At 40.0% G+C, this 16332-nt stretch overlaps 1 protein-coding gene across 3 annotated transcripts in view; it reads right to left on the reverse strand.

Moving 5' to 3' along the window:
- Positions 1 to 1503: 1503 nt before the first annotated feature.
- LOC140190945 (TRAF-type zinc finger domain-containing protein 1-like) overlaps positions 1504 to 16332 on the reverse strand; it is a 57550-nt gene continuing 42721 nt past the window's right edge. For all 3 annotated transcript variants that reach the window (XM_072247935.1, XM_072247936.1, XM_072247934.1), the window contains 4 exons: positions 12222 to 12348; positions 10332 to 10659; positions 7543 to 7615; positions 1504 to 3920 (listed from right to left, as the gene is read on the reverse strand). In XM_072247935.1, coding sequence (XP_072104036.1) covers positions 3870 to 3920; positions 7543 to 7615; positions 10332 to 10659; positions 12222 to 12348 — 579 coding nt within the window. In that variant the 3' untranslated portion in view covers positions 1504 to 3869. The remainder of the gene's footprint in view (positions 3921 to 7542; positions 7616 to 10331; positions 10660 to 12221; positions 12349 to 16332) is intronic.

The raw sequence follows: 16332 nt of genomic DNA on the forward strand, positions 1-16332 counted from the left end.
TAAATTCAGGACAGCCATCAAAATAAAATGACTGCAAGTATACTGCTCTTAAAGGCATTTCACCAACCAGGATCATTACCGTATCATTTCTCCACACCCCACTGGGGAATCACAGGTATACATAATAACTGTTAATTACCACCACCACCCCTTCAAACAATATTCAGAGTTTAAAAACCTTAAAATCAAAGAATTGCACTACAATTAGTATAAATTTAAACAATGATTTACATGATGGAATAGATGGCTTTTGCTGTCAAGTTTGCAGGTGATACGAAGATTGGTGGAGGAGCAGGTAGTGTTGTGGAAACAAGGCGGCTGCAGAAGGTCTTAGACGATTAGGAGAACGGACAAGAAAGTGGCAAATGAAATTAATGCACTTTGGTATAAGCAATAAATGTGCAAACTATTTTCTAAATGGGAAGAAAATCCAAAACTCTGAGATGAAAAGAGACTTGGGATCCTTATGCAGAACACCCTAAAGGTTAACTTGCAGGTTGAGCCAGTGGTGAGGAAGGCAAATGCAATGTTAGCACTCATTTCAAGAGGTCTAGAATATAAGAGCAGGGACGTGATGCTGAGGCTTTATAAGGCCTCACCTTGAGTATCATGAATAGTTCTGGGCTCCTTATACAAATAAAGATGTGCTGGCATTGGAGAAGGAGCAGGTTCAGAGGTACTTCAGAAGGATGATTCCAGGAATGAAAGAGTTAATCATACAAGGAACAATTCATGGCTTTGGGCCTGTACTCACTGGAATTTATAAGAGTGGGATTTCATGGAAACCTCGCTAGTGTTAAAAGGCCTATACAATAGATGTGGAAAGGAAGTTTCCCGTGGTAGGGTAGTCTAGGACAAGAGGGCACAGCTTCAGGAAAAATGGATGTCCATTTAAAACAGATGCAGAGAAATTTTTTTAGCCAGAGGGTGGTGAGTTTGTGGAATTTGTTACAGGTCGCTGTGGAGGCCAGGTCATTGGATGTATTTAAGGCAGAGCTTGACATGTTCTTGATTGGACAGGGCTTGATAGATTACGGGGAGAAGGCGGTGAGTGGGGCTGAGGGGGGAGAAAAAGGATCAACCATGATTGAGTGGCAGAGCGGACTTGATGGGGCCAATGGCCTAATTCTGTTCCTATGTCTTATGGAATTAATTCTAATTGATCGGTTTGGGGAATGTAGTACCCCAAGCTAGTAAGCCCCTCCTCATAACACCATCAGTTATTCCACTCTTTAAGAATGAAAACTATAGGTAAGAAATAGGGTGGGGGGGGGGGAAGAGAACATTTTTGTATCGCATATTGCAAACTAATAATGTATAATTACAATATAGATGTAAAACCAGTGGTTGTTTCATGAGTGGCTGACACAGAGGAAATGACAGTGAAATACATCCTTTCAGAAAGGGAGTGCTGCTTTATACATCCAGCAACTTGAGACCATAAACTGACAGTCATTAATTTCCAACCTTATTGTGAATTGACTAATCTGTTAACAAAAGTAGTCTAATTAAAAGCAATAACTTTAATGGTTCCCAAAATATACATGGTCAAGCAGCAAGAGGCAGTCAAACTGGGAGCACATAATGGCCAGTTGGAACACAAGTACTTCTGAACATACCTTGCATTTTGAAAAGAGTGCATGTGAAAAACATGTTAGGAATGAACTTATAACCATTAGATTATGTACAAAGTTTTAAAAGGTCCTTCAGTTTTCTCGTTGTGGAATCAGCACAAAGACAAACAAACCTCTAATTCCTTTACACATTCCTTAAAGCAGACCTTCCACCTTTCAAAGAATTTTATAAATCTAAAAGTTATCTCCTAATTCAATATAAAAAGTGCTTACAAATTTCCCTTTTCCTGACCATAGTAAGAATGGTTACCAATCATCTTAATGGGAATTACTACTCTGGGAGGCAAGAGGTATTCTTTTTATATTTTGAAAAAAAGCAAGATGGTTAACTAACTATTTCCTCCAACACTTAACAGGTTGCAACAGAGACATGCTTACACAATACCCAAAATAGCAATGCTACAGTACAACCACAAATATAACCTAAAGAGTTCATTTCTATTTATGGACCGATACAAACTTTAGATATTAATATGGCTATACCAATTGGAACACACTTCTTATTTGCAAATGGGCAAGGTTTTCTCCTTCCTCAAATGCATCTTCTGAATTGTGCAGAGTACTGCCTGACTTGCTGAGTTCTTTCAGCACTTTGTACGTTGCACTTGTTTAACATTTTTCCCTCTTCCCACTGCTAAGCACCACAGTTAAGCCTACATTTTTTTCCACTTAAAGAGATTTTTAATATTTGCCTTCAAGCAAAATGCTGAGCTACATGTCCTCTCTTCTCCCCATCTCTACATGTGGGGTGGGGTGGGGTGGGCAGGCTAGTTCACCAATCCAGGTTTTTAACCAGTTCTAAACTGCTACTATTAAACTTCCACATACATTAATTTTTTCCATCAATCAAAGTAGAAGATTCTAAATTCTAACAGGCAATACATTCCTAAATCCATTTTGAAAAGAAATGCAGTTCTAATAAACTTCCCCCATATTTTTGTTTAAATGCTATCTGTGCAAGCTTCAGCCTGTTGAAAACATACAGCCTACAGGTCTGCTGGATATGCAGTCTCAAATTACACAATATATTAAAGCTTTTATGACATTATAATGTCAAAGATCATTTGTCAATAAATCCCACACTGACCACAAATGATAATCAGTGCATAGTATGAGGAAGGTCATAGTGTCAAACAGACAAAAAAAGTGAACGCACAAGGGATGCATTGCAGGATTAGTAGTAAGCAGGTTGCAAAGCAAGAAAAGTGCAGAAATTGAGCATGATACATATAGAAGAATGAGCAAGCATTTTGAAAGAGCAGCACATGGAACTATAAGCTAAAACAAAATGATAATGCAACAAGGTTTGCACACTCCTGTTTTCTCCCAAAATAAAAAGACAACTGTACATTATCATGAATCAAAAACAATATCAAGATGCAGCCAAAAGCAGATTGCTAGATCTCTTCCAAAATGTTTGGGATTTTTCTGATGGCTGAACCTTTCACTAGCCCAAGGTTTCCCAACCTGGGGTTCACAGACCCCTTGCTTAATGGTATTGGTCCATGGCATAAAAAGGTTGGGAGCCTCTTTCTAGCCCTTTTCTAACCATCTGATTATCCTTGGAATCTTTCCACAGCAGGCCCTGTGGCAATGGAATAAGATCTGTCAAATAAGCTTTAGGAATTTTCTTCCCCAAACTGACACTCATTCATTTGCACAAAATTATACCCAAACCACCATCAGTGCATGGAAAATACTGGAAATCCAAGCAGCCACCTGACAGCATTCCAGACTAGAGTTCAATAATTGCAGATAATTGATTTCCCCATTTCTTTAGACCCATCTTTAGTTTCTTGCCTCTATACAGCCTTGGTTACATTGTCCCATTTACCTTTTTCCTCCATGCACTATTTTCCATTCCATCCTCCCCCTTCCACTTCCAATCACATAAACTTGTTCTTTCACCAGCCTAGTTCTAACAAAACATTCTCTCCTCAGATGTCCAGCAGATCGTGCAACATTTTTGCAGAATTTTCCATTTTAACCTTAAGTTAAATATCTGTTCACTTATATAGTTATTATGTGGTAGAGGGCCCGATAGTGAGCCGACAACATACAAGTCCATGTAGCGTAAAAAAAAATTAATGAAAACCAAGTTAAAAGGAAATAAAACAATAGCACTTAAAACAATTAGATATTTTCTTTGCATAGGAAGAAAAGAGAAGTCCTGAGTTTAGGATTAATGATAATTTAGTTTGACAGCATTGAAATGTATAATTCAGTCCCAGTTTGTCACTCCTCTTCCTTTCCAGCATTTTCTGGCCTAGTTTTTGGCAAATTTTGCTGCAATAGAGAAAAAAAGACATGTTTTTAAACAAGTTGAGTTTTGATGAGAACTTAATTAACTTTTTTCACAAAATGCCTGAGTTGCTAAGTATTTCCAGCATCTTCAGCTATTATTTCAGATTTCCACTGCCCAAAGGGTTTTGCTTCAATCACATTGATTACAATTAGAAATTTATCATACAAGGCATCATCTGACCCAGTTTGTCAATGGAAAGGACTACCAGCCTGACCCCACCTTCCAATACTAGGGCTATAGCTCTTTCAATCACAGCTCTCCAAATACATGCTAAACCATGTAATGTTTAAATGTGACGAAGATTTCTGCCTCCACTAACTCCTCAGGCAGTGAGATCCAGATCCCTACAACTTCATGAATAACTGTTTTCCTATTTCTGCACTCTACTCCCTGGCTTTTGATTTTCTTACTAAGGGAATCGAGTTTTTGGGAAGGAGGTACAGGAACCTTAGGTCCCAAACCATCAGGTTCAGGAACAGTTAGTACCCTTCAACCATGAAGCTCCTGAACTAGTGTGGGTAACTTCACTAAGCTGAGTCCACAACCTATGGACTCACTTTCAAGCACTCTGCAACTCATGTTTTCAGTATTACTTATTTACTATTTATTTATTTATTATTTGCCTATTTTTGCATTTGCAGAGTTTATCGTCTTTTGCACATTGTTTGTCAGTCTTTGTGTGTAGTTTTTCATTGATTCTGTTGTATTTCTTTGTTTGACTGTCAATGCCTACAAGGAAATGAATCTCAGGGTAGTGTATTGTGACATGTACGTACTTTGATAATAAATTTACTTTGAACTTTATTTACTGTATCTGAGCCCTCATTTATATCATTTAAATCTCCCTGAGCATCTATTTTCTTTGGAAAACAGCCCAATTTTTAGATCCTGATAATATCTTCCTAAATTTCTTCTGAAGCCATATCTTTCTTGTGATGTGGAACCAGAACTGTAATGTAGTACTCAGATGGAGAGTGTTCCTTGGCAATTATTAACACATTCTCTTCAGTGTGGTGGAGCACAATTCCATTGGTCAGCAATGTTCTCTGATAACTTTAAGCAGCTAATAGTTGTAAGCCCAGTGTGCACTTGCAAGCAAATTAGCAGATGTGCCCATACAGACTTCACACCAGAAATCACTGGCTAGGAACCCTGTGAGGGCACCAAGACCAGAGTAAATTAGTAATCAGGCACAACATTTGACCTCCCAGTGTGACTCAATTCCACTCTAAGTGAACCATAAGGAGAAATCAAAATCAAGATCATCTAAATTTCAGAGTCAATTGAAGGAAGAGGTTGGGCATGTTTGGACTTCTGTTTCTTGGAGCATAATAATGTGAGAGGAGGGCACATCGTAACACCAAGGGAAATGATTTAAAAGGAATCCAAGGGCCAACTTCTCAGAGGGTAGTGTGTGTGTGTGTGTGTGTGTGTGTGTGTGTGTGTGTGTGTGTGTGTGTGTATGGGATAAATGCCAAGAGGTATCAAGAAAAAAAACATTTAAAATACATTTGGACAGGTACATTAATAGGCAAGATTTAAAAGTTTGACGTGGGCCAAAGGGGTCCAGCTTAGATGGTCATCTTGATTGGTACGGGTAAGTTGGGTTTAAACAGCCAGTTTCAATGCTGTAAGACTGACATTTCATTTAAATATTCTACTTAAGTAAGCTGACTGAGCCCAATATTCTATTGTATATAACAAAAACACATTTATAAATATTAAAGTGTACAATATACCAAACTTTCCCAACAATCTTCAAAATTCATGGTTACAATTCTACAAAACCCTGCAAGACTTCATGGCAATTGTTCTTGGGGCATTTCTCACACCCAAGTCACAGCAGTTTGCCGAGTAACAGCTAGTCATTCAGATCAGTGCAGGTTCTTTGTCCTTCATATTTCTTACAAACTGCTTTCAAGAATTATGTAAAGCTTATGGAATTGGGGCAGGAGTTGATTGTGAGATAGGGGATGGATAACATGAGTATGGACAGTGAAAGAAATTTAACTCGTATGTTTAGACGATATAATGTAAAGAATTATTTCATATCACTTGGAATTGATCAATTACCGAGCAATAGATGAATACATCAAAATTCAGGTAACCAAAGGTTCTGGCCCACATTATTGACTTTGACAAAACTGAAGTCATCATTAGCTACCATGTGAAAATATGCATTACATGAAACTTCCTGTACTAGCTTTGGTCACTCACATGGACAGAAAAAAAGTAGAAAGTGCATATGGTGTTGAAGGGAAATGTATAAGAACATAAGAATTAGAAACTGGATTTGGACATCTGGCCCATTGAACCTGTTCTATCATCCAATATCATGGCTGATCTTGTTGTTGAAGCCTCAGCTCTACCTACCTGACTTTTCCCTACGAGAAAATCTATCTGTGTCTTAAATATATTCAATCAGGTAGCCTCTACAGCTTTCTCATTTCCATCCTAAACCAATTCTCCCAAATCTTGAAGCAATGTCCTCTAGTTCTTGTCTCATCTACCAATGGAAACAACATTCCTGCCTCTAATTTATCTCTTTCATAACTTCATGTTTCCATAGCATCTCCTCTCATTCTCTGAATTCCACTGAGTATAGACCCAGGTGATTTCACCTTTCCTCAAAGGCTGACTGTCTCATCTCTGGGATCACCCAGATGCCAATACGTCTTTTCTCAAGGAGACCAGAATTGCACGCAGTACTCCAGGGCAGCCTCACCAGTACCTGTACAGTTGTAGTATAACCTCCATGCTCTTAACTTCAATCCCTATTGCAATGAAAGCCAACATTCCATTTACTTTCTTGATATCCTGTTGTATCTGCAAACCAACATTTTGAGATTCAAGCACAATTACTCCCAAATCTCTGTGCACAATATCTTGCTGCAATCTTTCACTATTTAAAAAGAGGCATCCATTATTCTCATGAGACCATGGATTTGCAGCTTGGAAGGTTTCCAGGGCGCAGGCCTGGGCAAGGTTGTATGGAAGCCCATGCCGCAAGTCTCCCCTCTCCACGCCACCGATGTTGTCCAAGGGAAGGGCATTAGGACCCATACAGCTTGGCACCAGTGTCATTGCAGACCAATGTGTGGTTAAGTGCCTTGCTCAAGGACACACACGCTGCCTCAGCCAAGGCTCGAACTAGCGACCTTCAAATCGCTAGACGAACGCCTTAACCACTTGACCACGCGCCAACACTATATGACCTATATTTAAATAATACAAAGTATATGACCTATTCTTTTCCTTCCAAAGTTGATGACCTCACATTTACCTACATTAATGAAATAAGGCACCTAAGAAATGGAAGGGGAAGATGATGAGCTTGACCTAGCCTGAAATATTTCAATTAAAGTCTCCCTTTTGGCTTCTGCTGTGTGTTTAAGATTACTCCATTACGTTTTCCTATGATTTGTTGGTGCCTCATTCCCACATGGAATAAGATTCAGATGAACATCTGCATAGCAGGAAAGAGAAAGTACCAATAAAAGAAAACACTGCCAAACACACAAGATTCCAGAACAATTTCATTTTCATTCTCTAGTTTTCATCCAAATTTCCTCAGAAATGATTCCCTTCACAAATATTTCATACCTTCATTCCTGAAACTCTGCTCCTAGAGGCAGCAGGAACTGCATTCGTAGAAAACCTGGATACTTCTGTCATCCTATTGAAAGAAAAACAAAAGCTTACAAAGAGGCACAAAGAGCAAGCACACAAATTCTAATCCTACTGACCAACAATGCTCTGGAATGTAGAGCACACTCAGCAATACCAGAATCAGACAGCTCTATTTTCAATAGAACAAAGAATCGGCCCATACAACTACATAAATAGAAGAATCAACAAATCACACTTAGAAATAATAGTTGGACAGATTAGTCCTTTTCCTACATTGTGTAAGCTCCAAAAATACAAACTTTATCATATAAAAACTTTCATACAGGGATCTTAGAACTGCCTGCATATTTGGCATCGTGTTTCCTTTTAATATAAGCTAGATACAAACTAGGACCCAAATGAATCTGGACAGTTCTGTGAAATTCATAAAAAGAATTTAAGAACTTAAACTGCATTGCTCTTAGCTATGCAGCCACACACATTGGAAGTGAGCTTGTATGCCTACCCTGCAGTGATACAAAAGCCATTTACCCCTGTTGAGGCCACTCAGTGTAATTATTACAGATTATGTTAGTAGTCTTTTTTTGTTCTGAAGAGGGAATGGTTTTTGGAGCAGATATTAAATTCAAAACTTTAAAATACAATCATAGTACCAAATGCTGAAGACGAGCCAAAACACATAACCACAAAATAAAGTGAATCCCACAAAAAAACTGCAACTTTGTCAACCCTTAATCTTTTAGCAAAAGCATCCTGCTGCGTTCACCAGCAACTTTTATGTGTGTTGCTGGAGGAACTCGGTGGTTTCAGTAGCATCTGTACTGGGGGAAAAGACACTGCTCAGCTCATTGAGTTTCTCCAGCAAGTTGCTTGCTGCTCCAAATGCAGCATCTGCAGTGTCTTGTCTCCTCACAAGCTTCTACTCTCTCTTCTGAAGAGCCAGTATAAGTAGTTCACAGGGTGGACTGGCAGAATGGACTGACAGGTAAAATTTAACAAAAGTGCAAAAGTACAAGTTTTAGTAGAGGAAACTACATAAAGGGGCTCCACAAACTGAGAGAGACCAGTATATTTACGTTCACAAACCTGGAAAATAAACGGCAGCTTGAGAAAGACACTGAATTAGAGTCATTAAAACAGGCCCTTTTGGCCATCTAGTCTGTGCCGAACCATTTAAACTGCCTACTCCCACTTGACCTGCACTGGAACCATAGCCCTCCGTATCCCTACCATCCATGTACCTATCCAAATATCTCAAACATTGAAATTAAGCTTGCACCACTTGTGCAGACAGCTCGTTCCAAACTCTCAACCCTCTGAGTGAAGAAATTTCCCCTCATGAAGAATTCGAGTTTTCATAAACAGCGGCTGACTACAATGCAAGTCATGAACCTTCACAAAATACTAGTTTGCCCATGTTAGTACACAGAATCCGAATCTGGTTTGTTATCACTGACGTGTGTCAGGAATTTTGTTTTGCCACAGCAGTACACTCCAAGACATAAAAGTTACTGCAAGTTATAATAAGAAATATATTTAAAAACACAAATAGTCCAAAAGGAGTAAAACAGTTCATGGACCATTCAGAGATCTGACAGTGGTGGGGAGGGAAGCTGTTCATTGCGGGTCTCCAGGCTCCTGCACCTCCTCCATTTTGGTAGCAATAAGACGAGGGCATATCCACCATATTCTCAGCATATTTCATGAAAAATATTTACTGGAATAGTTCCAGAGCAGTGACTAATGTTATAGGGAAAGCATGGAATTATTGGGAAAAGGTGAGGGAGAAATGCAAGAGATGTGTTTAACTAACATAGGTAAACGGAAAGAATCTGGCCCCATTAGTGGAAAGATAACAAAATGGAGGAGCAGCAAAATCTTTTTTGCATTGGCTGTTAGCATCATGGCCTCACAAGATGGTAACAGTGCTTTCAGTTATGGCTCAAAACGCAAACTATAGATCACTGCTTGAATGGGAAAGGAGAGATGGGACGAGCTGTACACAAAGTGGTGGCTTTTCCTGTGTGTTGATGGACAACTCCATCTTTAATTGACATTCTCCATGATAAAAACTTGTACCAAGACAGAAAAGGCTTTGCAACCACTAAGACTTCATAGCCCTGGCATTCTTACCTGACATGCATATTAAGTTCACCAAACATGATCATTAGATTTAAAAAAAAAAACACTTTAGAAATCAGAACTGATTTCCTGCTCCAAAGATTTAACTTCTCTGGCTTACTGCACAATTTTGAACCCTGTTCTCCAAGGATATTGGACAGGACAACTTCGGGTGCAGGAAGAGAATTGGATCTAGTCCAAATAGCTAATGAGTATTATCAGGTGATCTAACACTGGCAAGCATCAGAACCCCAAGCCTGTCCTCAAGCAAACAGCACAAATGAAAAGGATTAAATTGAGCTTTTAGTAAAACTGAACTGGAAACACTGGGGAACTTGAAATTAATGTGTTTCTTAGCCTTTGCAAATGTTATGTTTCAGTGAAGAGAAGGGAAGTTGATAACAGTTAGAAACAAAATTCACAGATCACCTGGTGCACAGTGAAACATTCAGTTACAATACAATGGCCACTAAATTAGGAAGGCTTTTTTTAATCCCTTTCTAATACTATGGCATTTCAATACATGTCAATAGATGGCTAGAAAATAAAACTATCCATTTTTATGGCTTTGGCAAATAGAATAATGTTGTTAAACACAGTCAAGATGTTTATCTACTTTTTACTAGTATAAATCGCTTCACCTGGGTCGAGCAACACGTGGTTGGTGAAAAGAAGGTTTGTAGCTTTCTGGAAAAACATCTGCTATAGGACGAAGGGAATCTCTTGACAATTCCAGAGGTTTGCGGACCCTCCTCCCCAGCTCAGGTGCTTCTCTGTTGGAAATCCTGGCCGTACTGTTGTTTGGAGCAATGGTTTCTGCATCTTGGCTTGTTACAGACGTCTGGGCACCACTGCCCTGTCTAAACGTTGTTGTAGTTCCTGTTGGTTTTGTTCTCAATGAATTTCTAATGGCCGGTCTTGCCTGAATGAAGTCACCCATAGAAGCAAAGTGGTCAGGTTCAACATCTCCTGCAATCACACGAACAAAAATCATGAAGAGCTTTACAAGCAGCAGTTTTAAAAATATACAAAGTAAAAATTACCTCTTGTAAATTCACTTACAAATGTAATTATTGCACATTGCATTAAATGTTTGAACATGAATCATTAATCAACCCTATCCCAAACCCTCGCTATTCATTTCCACCCACAACAAACATTTTACAAAGGCTAAGAAACACAAGGAGTTCAAGCTTCCCTCGTGTTTCTAGTTTGGCTTTACTAAATGCTCGATTTAGTCCTATGCTCTTTGCAGAGTGAGCACGTTGCAACGTGAAAGAAAGCTAGATATAAAAGAACAAGGACACAACAAAAAAGAGCTGCACTTGCCAGTTCTGACGATTCTACAAGGAATGTGGATGAAAACAATTACTTTGTCTGGTACTAAAGAAATGCACTGCAGAACATTTATTTTCAGAGGATGACAGGAACATTTTAAACAGAAACAGGCATAGACCATTCAATCCCCTCACTGATTTTCATTATGATATGTTAATCCCATATTTGTTTACTGCTCAAAATCAATTTCAGTCTTTGACGTACTCAAGCACCTGATCCTCTATGAAGAATCTCTTCTCATCTAAATTCTGAATGTCAGGACTTTTTATTTTGAGACTATGTGCCCCAATGGTGGAGGATTACAAATACCTGGGGATATGAATTGACAATAAACTGGACTGGTCAAAGAACACTGAGGCTGTCTACAAGAAGGGTCAGAGCCATCTCTATTTCCTGAGGAGACTGAGGTCCTTTAACATCTGCCGGATGATGCTGAGGATGTTCTACGAGTCTGTGGTGGCCAGTGCTATCATGTTTGCTGTTGTGTGCTGGGGCAGCAGGCTGAGGGTAGCAGACACCAACAGAGTCAACAAACTCATTCGTAAGGCCAGTGATGTTGTGGGGATGGAACTGGACTCTCTCACGGTGGTGTCTGAAAAGAGGATGCTGTCTAAGTTGCATGCCATCTTGGTCAATGTCTCCCATCCACTACATAATGTACTGGGTGGGTACAGGAGTTCATTCAGCCAGAGACTTATTCCTCCGAGATGCAGCACTGAGCATCGTAGAAAGTCATTCCTGCCTGTGGCCATCAAACTTTACAACTCCTCCCTTGGAGGGTCAGACACCCTGAGCCGATAGGCTGGTCCTGGACTTATTTCATAATTTACTGGCATAATTTACATATTACTATTTAACTATTTATGGTTCTATTACTATTTATTATTTATGGTGCAACTGTAACGAAAATCAATTTCCCCCAGGATCAATAAAGTATGATTATGACTATGACTATGACAATGCTACGCACCCAAGGCAAGAAATCTTTATATTTGTTCTTTTAAATTCTACAATTACGGGGCCCAGTCTACCTAGTTTCTCATTCCCCTCATGCTAGGTATCAGTCTCAGGAACATTGTCCATGTCCCCACCACAATCTTCCTCAACCAAACCACTGACTCACTCTATCTGTTCAAACTGGGCTACAGCTACAACTCAGTGAAATAAAACTAGCAATGGCCTCATGCATTTACCCTGGTGTCTCTGCCGCCGAATGGGCACATCCAGAATCTCTCTTGGCTCGGTCTTAGTAACTGGAAATGGTTGATCAGCTTCTTGATCAGGAGGAATTGCAGTTGGTGGTCGCAAATCACACTGATCCTGATGACAGGAAAAGACACAAATCAAGTTTTAGTAAGTGTTTTATTACACATCGGATATTCTTACCTCCTCCTATGCATTAAGTTTCTGCATTCTTTTTTTATTCAAGTCAGAACGGCTAAGCACAATTTATTTGAAATGGAACTTTATCAGAAGATTTAAAAGGAATCTTTTTTTTGTCAAGACAGCCCCATTTTAAGCAGAATTACTACCTACTCAAACATTCTGCTTCAGTTTACCCATGACAACCAGACCAAGTTAAAGACTTTATAGATATGCATTACTATCTCGTCTGTGAGATAATAATTGTAGGCTTGAGGGTAAAATTTTGCAGTTAGCAGCAAAAGCAACCATTCTGAGAAACAAAAATTATACTTAGCTTACATAGATCTCCCAAAGGCAACCTACTGAGCAAAGGATATACATCGCATCATACAGCCATTGTAAACATCACCACACTAAGCACCTACAAATTAAGATTATTTCTCAAAAAACGGTTGGTACTTTTGAAACAAATCATTGTCCTACCGTTGGAACTGGAGCAAGCAATTTACAGATAGCAAGTTCCCACAAAAGGGAGAAAATAATGAACCACTACCCTTTGCTAACTGCCCCGTTCTTCAAGGAACAGTATTTTTATATGAAACCCAAGAACAGTTTTATTTACATATCTGAGCAAAAGGATTAAAACATCTTCCACTGTTTAAATCAGTACAAGACCAAATGCTTGCATAGCTGTTGTGATTGATTTCTAATCACAGCCATTTCCTGCAATTTATTTCAAGGATCTAAGAATAAGAGGCTATAAGGCATTAAAGGGACACTGAAAAAGAGACACCACTATTATTCTATTACCTGAAGAATCAGAAAAACAGCAACTGGAAGGATGAACTGAAGAGCAGATGACCCACAGAGACTGGTTAACAAAAAACATCAATATTGTTCTAAAATATTTAAACTGTGCAAATAATTGTATGCAGAACAAAAGCAATTGGACTGACATGAACAGTACAATTCCACTAATTACTAAATTCATTCGCTAAACAAGTTAATCATTTGAATGTTATAATGAAAATTAAGATTTGGAGAGTGTCTGAAAATTTGTATGAAGACAATCCATTATCTGCACTAGGTGTCTGCGCTGATTTTGTTCATTCACAGTCAAAAGAACATGGAAATATAGGCTGCATTCATCTGTCAATAACTATTGGGAACTAATACGTAGTTTTATGTACTGTAGTAATATTGATAGTGTTCTAATTTGTTCTGTATCTCATATTCTAAGGGGTTCACAAGCTTTCTAGCACTACTGTAACCTGTAACACCAGAGGTCCCAACACAATAGACTATCACTATACTACGATAAGGGATGCCTACCGTTCCATGTCTTAAACTGCATTTTGGGAAATCTGATCACTTGGCTGTCATCCTCCTACCTACATACAGACAGAGGCTAAAGAGCAAGGCTCCAGAGATAAGGATAACAAAGAAGTGGTCTGGGGGTAGAGAAGTGGCTACAGGATTGCTTCAGGGTGGCTACTGGACTGGGCTGTATTCAAGGACTCATTGGTGGATCTGAATGATTATACCACGGCTATCATGGATTTCATAGAACAGTTGTAGATGAGTGTGTCTCACTAAAATCAGTCTTCCCCAACAAGAAAGAGCCGTCTCTATTTCCTGAGGAGACTGAGGTCCTTTAACATCTGCCAGACGATGCTGAGGATGTTCTATGAGTCTATGGTGGCCAGTGCTATCATGTTTGCTGTTGTGTGCTGGGGCAGCAGGCTGAGGGTAGCAGACACCAACAGAATCAACAAACTCATTCGTAAGGCCAGTGATGTTGTGGGAGTAGAACTGGATTCTCTCACGGTGGTGTCTGAAAAGAGGATACTGTCCAAGTTGCATGCCATCTTGGACAATGTCTCCCATCCACTACATAATGTACTGGGTGGGCACAGGAGTACATTCAGCCAGAAACACATTCCACCGAGATACAACACAGAGCATCATAAGAAGTCATTCCCACCTGTGGCCATCAAACTTTACAACTCCTCCCTTGGAGGGTCAGACACCTTGAGCCAATAGGCTGGTCTTGGACTTATTTCATAATTTACTGGCATAATTTACATATTACTATTTAACTATTTATGGTTTTATTACTATTTATTATTTATGGTGCAACTGTAACGAAAACCAATTTCCCCCGTGATCAATAAAGTATGACTATGACTATGAAACATAGATGAATCATGAAATCCACAATCAGCTAAGGGCCAGATCAGAGGCATTCAAGTCTGACCTCCAAGTAAGATACAAGAAGTCCAAGGAACGATCATCAGAAAGCCATCTCACAGGTGAAGTAACAGTTCCGTACTAAACTCGAATCAATGAAGGATTCTCAACAATGTGGCAGGACTTGAATGCTATTACCACCTACAAAGTGAAATCAAGCAACAAAGCAAATCTGGACACAGGGATTCGCTTCCAGATGAGCTCAATGTCAAAGCATGGATGAGCCTTCACGAACTCCCACAGCCCCCGATGACCCCTGTGATTACAGTTTCTGAGGCTGGTACAAGAGCATCCTTCAGGAGGGTGAACCCACAGAAAACATCCGGCCCAGACAAGGTACCTGGCCAAGTACAATAGATCTGTGCTCATCAACTGGTTGGTGTGTTCACTGATATCTTTAACCTGAGGTACCCACCTGCACCAAGCAGGCTTCAAATATACTAATGCCCAAGAAGAACATGGTAACCTGCCTCAATGACTATCATCTAGTAGCACTTACATCCATATGAAGTGCTTTGAAAGTTAGTGATGAAAGACATTAACCCCTGCCTGAGAAACAACTTGGATCAGCTCCATTTTGCCTACCGGTACAACAGGTCCACAGCAGATGCCATTCCATTGGCTCTTCCCTCAACCCTGGAACATACGAACAGCAAGGATGCAAACACCAGGATGCTCTTTATCGACTACAGCTCAGCATTCAAGACTATTAACCCCTCAAAACTAACCAATAAGCTCCATGATCTTGGCCTCAATACCTCCTTGTGCAACTGGATCCTGGATTTCCCCCCAAGTCAGTTCAGATTGGCAACAACTCCTTCATAATCTCCATCAGCTCAGTGCACCACAAGTCTGTGTGCTTAGCCCCCTGCTCTACTCACTTTACACTTATGACTGAGTGGCTAAGCACAGCTCCAATGTCATATGGCAGGAGGAGAAGATGGCGGCGCGACGCAGTGCACACGGCCTATCCAATGAAATGATATCGTATTTGTTAAATAGAGGGCCGTGCACAATTCTGATTTGATGGAGACAGACGTGAGAAGCACGGAGGAACACCTGGAGAAACTTCTGAAATGCCCAGTTCGCTGCCGCTGCTACTGTGCGATCGAGAATCACCGGAGGGAAGGTCCCAAATCCTCGGCTTTTCCTGTTGCTGGCGGCCGGGGCTGGGGTCGAAGCGCTTGACAGAGATGGTGCTCGGTGTTGGAGGCTCGAGGTTTTCGGACGACTCAAGAGTCGGCTGTGGTCGGGTGCTTCCAGGATGCTGCATCGGCAAGTTTGCGGCGCTGGTAGCTCATGGCAGGAAGAGAGTTTTCTTCCTTCTCCCGTCTGCGTGAGATGATGGGACTTTCGAGAGACTTTGAACCTTTTTTTTTTTACCATGTCCATGGCCTGTTCTTCATCAAGTTACGGTACTGCTTGCACTGTTGTAACTATATGTTATAATTATGTGGTTTTTGTCAGTTTTTCAGTCTTGGTCTGTCTTGTGTTTCTGTGATATCACACCGGAGGAACATTGTATCATTTCTTAATGCATGCATTACTAAATGACAATAAAAGAGGACTGTGTATCCTCATATCTAATCTAAAATATTCAAGTTTGCTGTTACAGGCTGAACCAAAGGTTGTGATGAATCAGCATATAGAACGGAGATTGAAAACCTGGCTGAGTGGTGCCACAACAAC

This window comes from Mobula birostris, chromosome 31 (genome assembly GCF_030028105.1).
Source record: "Mobula birostris isolate sMobBir1 chromosome 31, sMobBir1.hap1, whole genome shotgun sequence".
In the NCBI taxonomy this organism is placed as follows: domain Eukaryota; kingdom Metazoa; phylum Chordata; class Chondrichthyes; order Myliobatiformes; family Myliobatidae; genus Mobula; species Mobula birostris.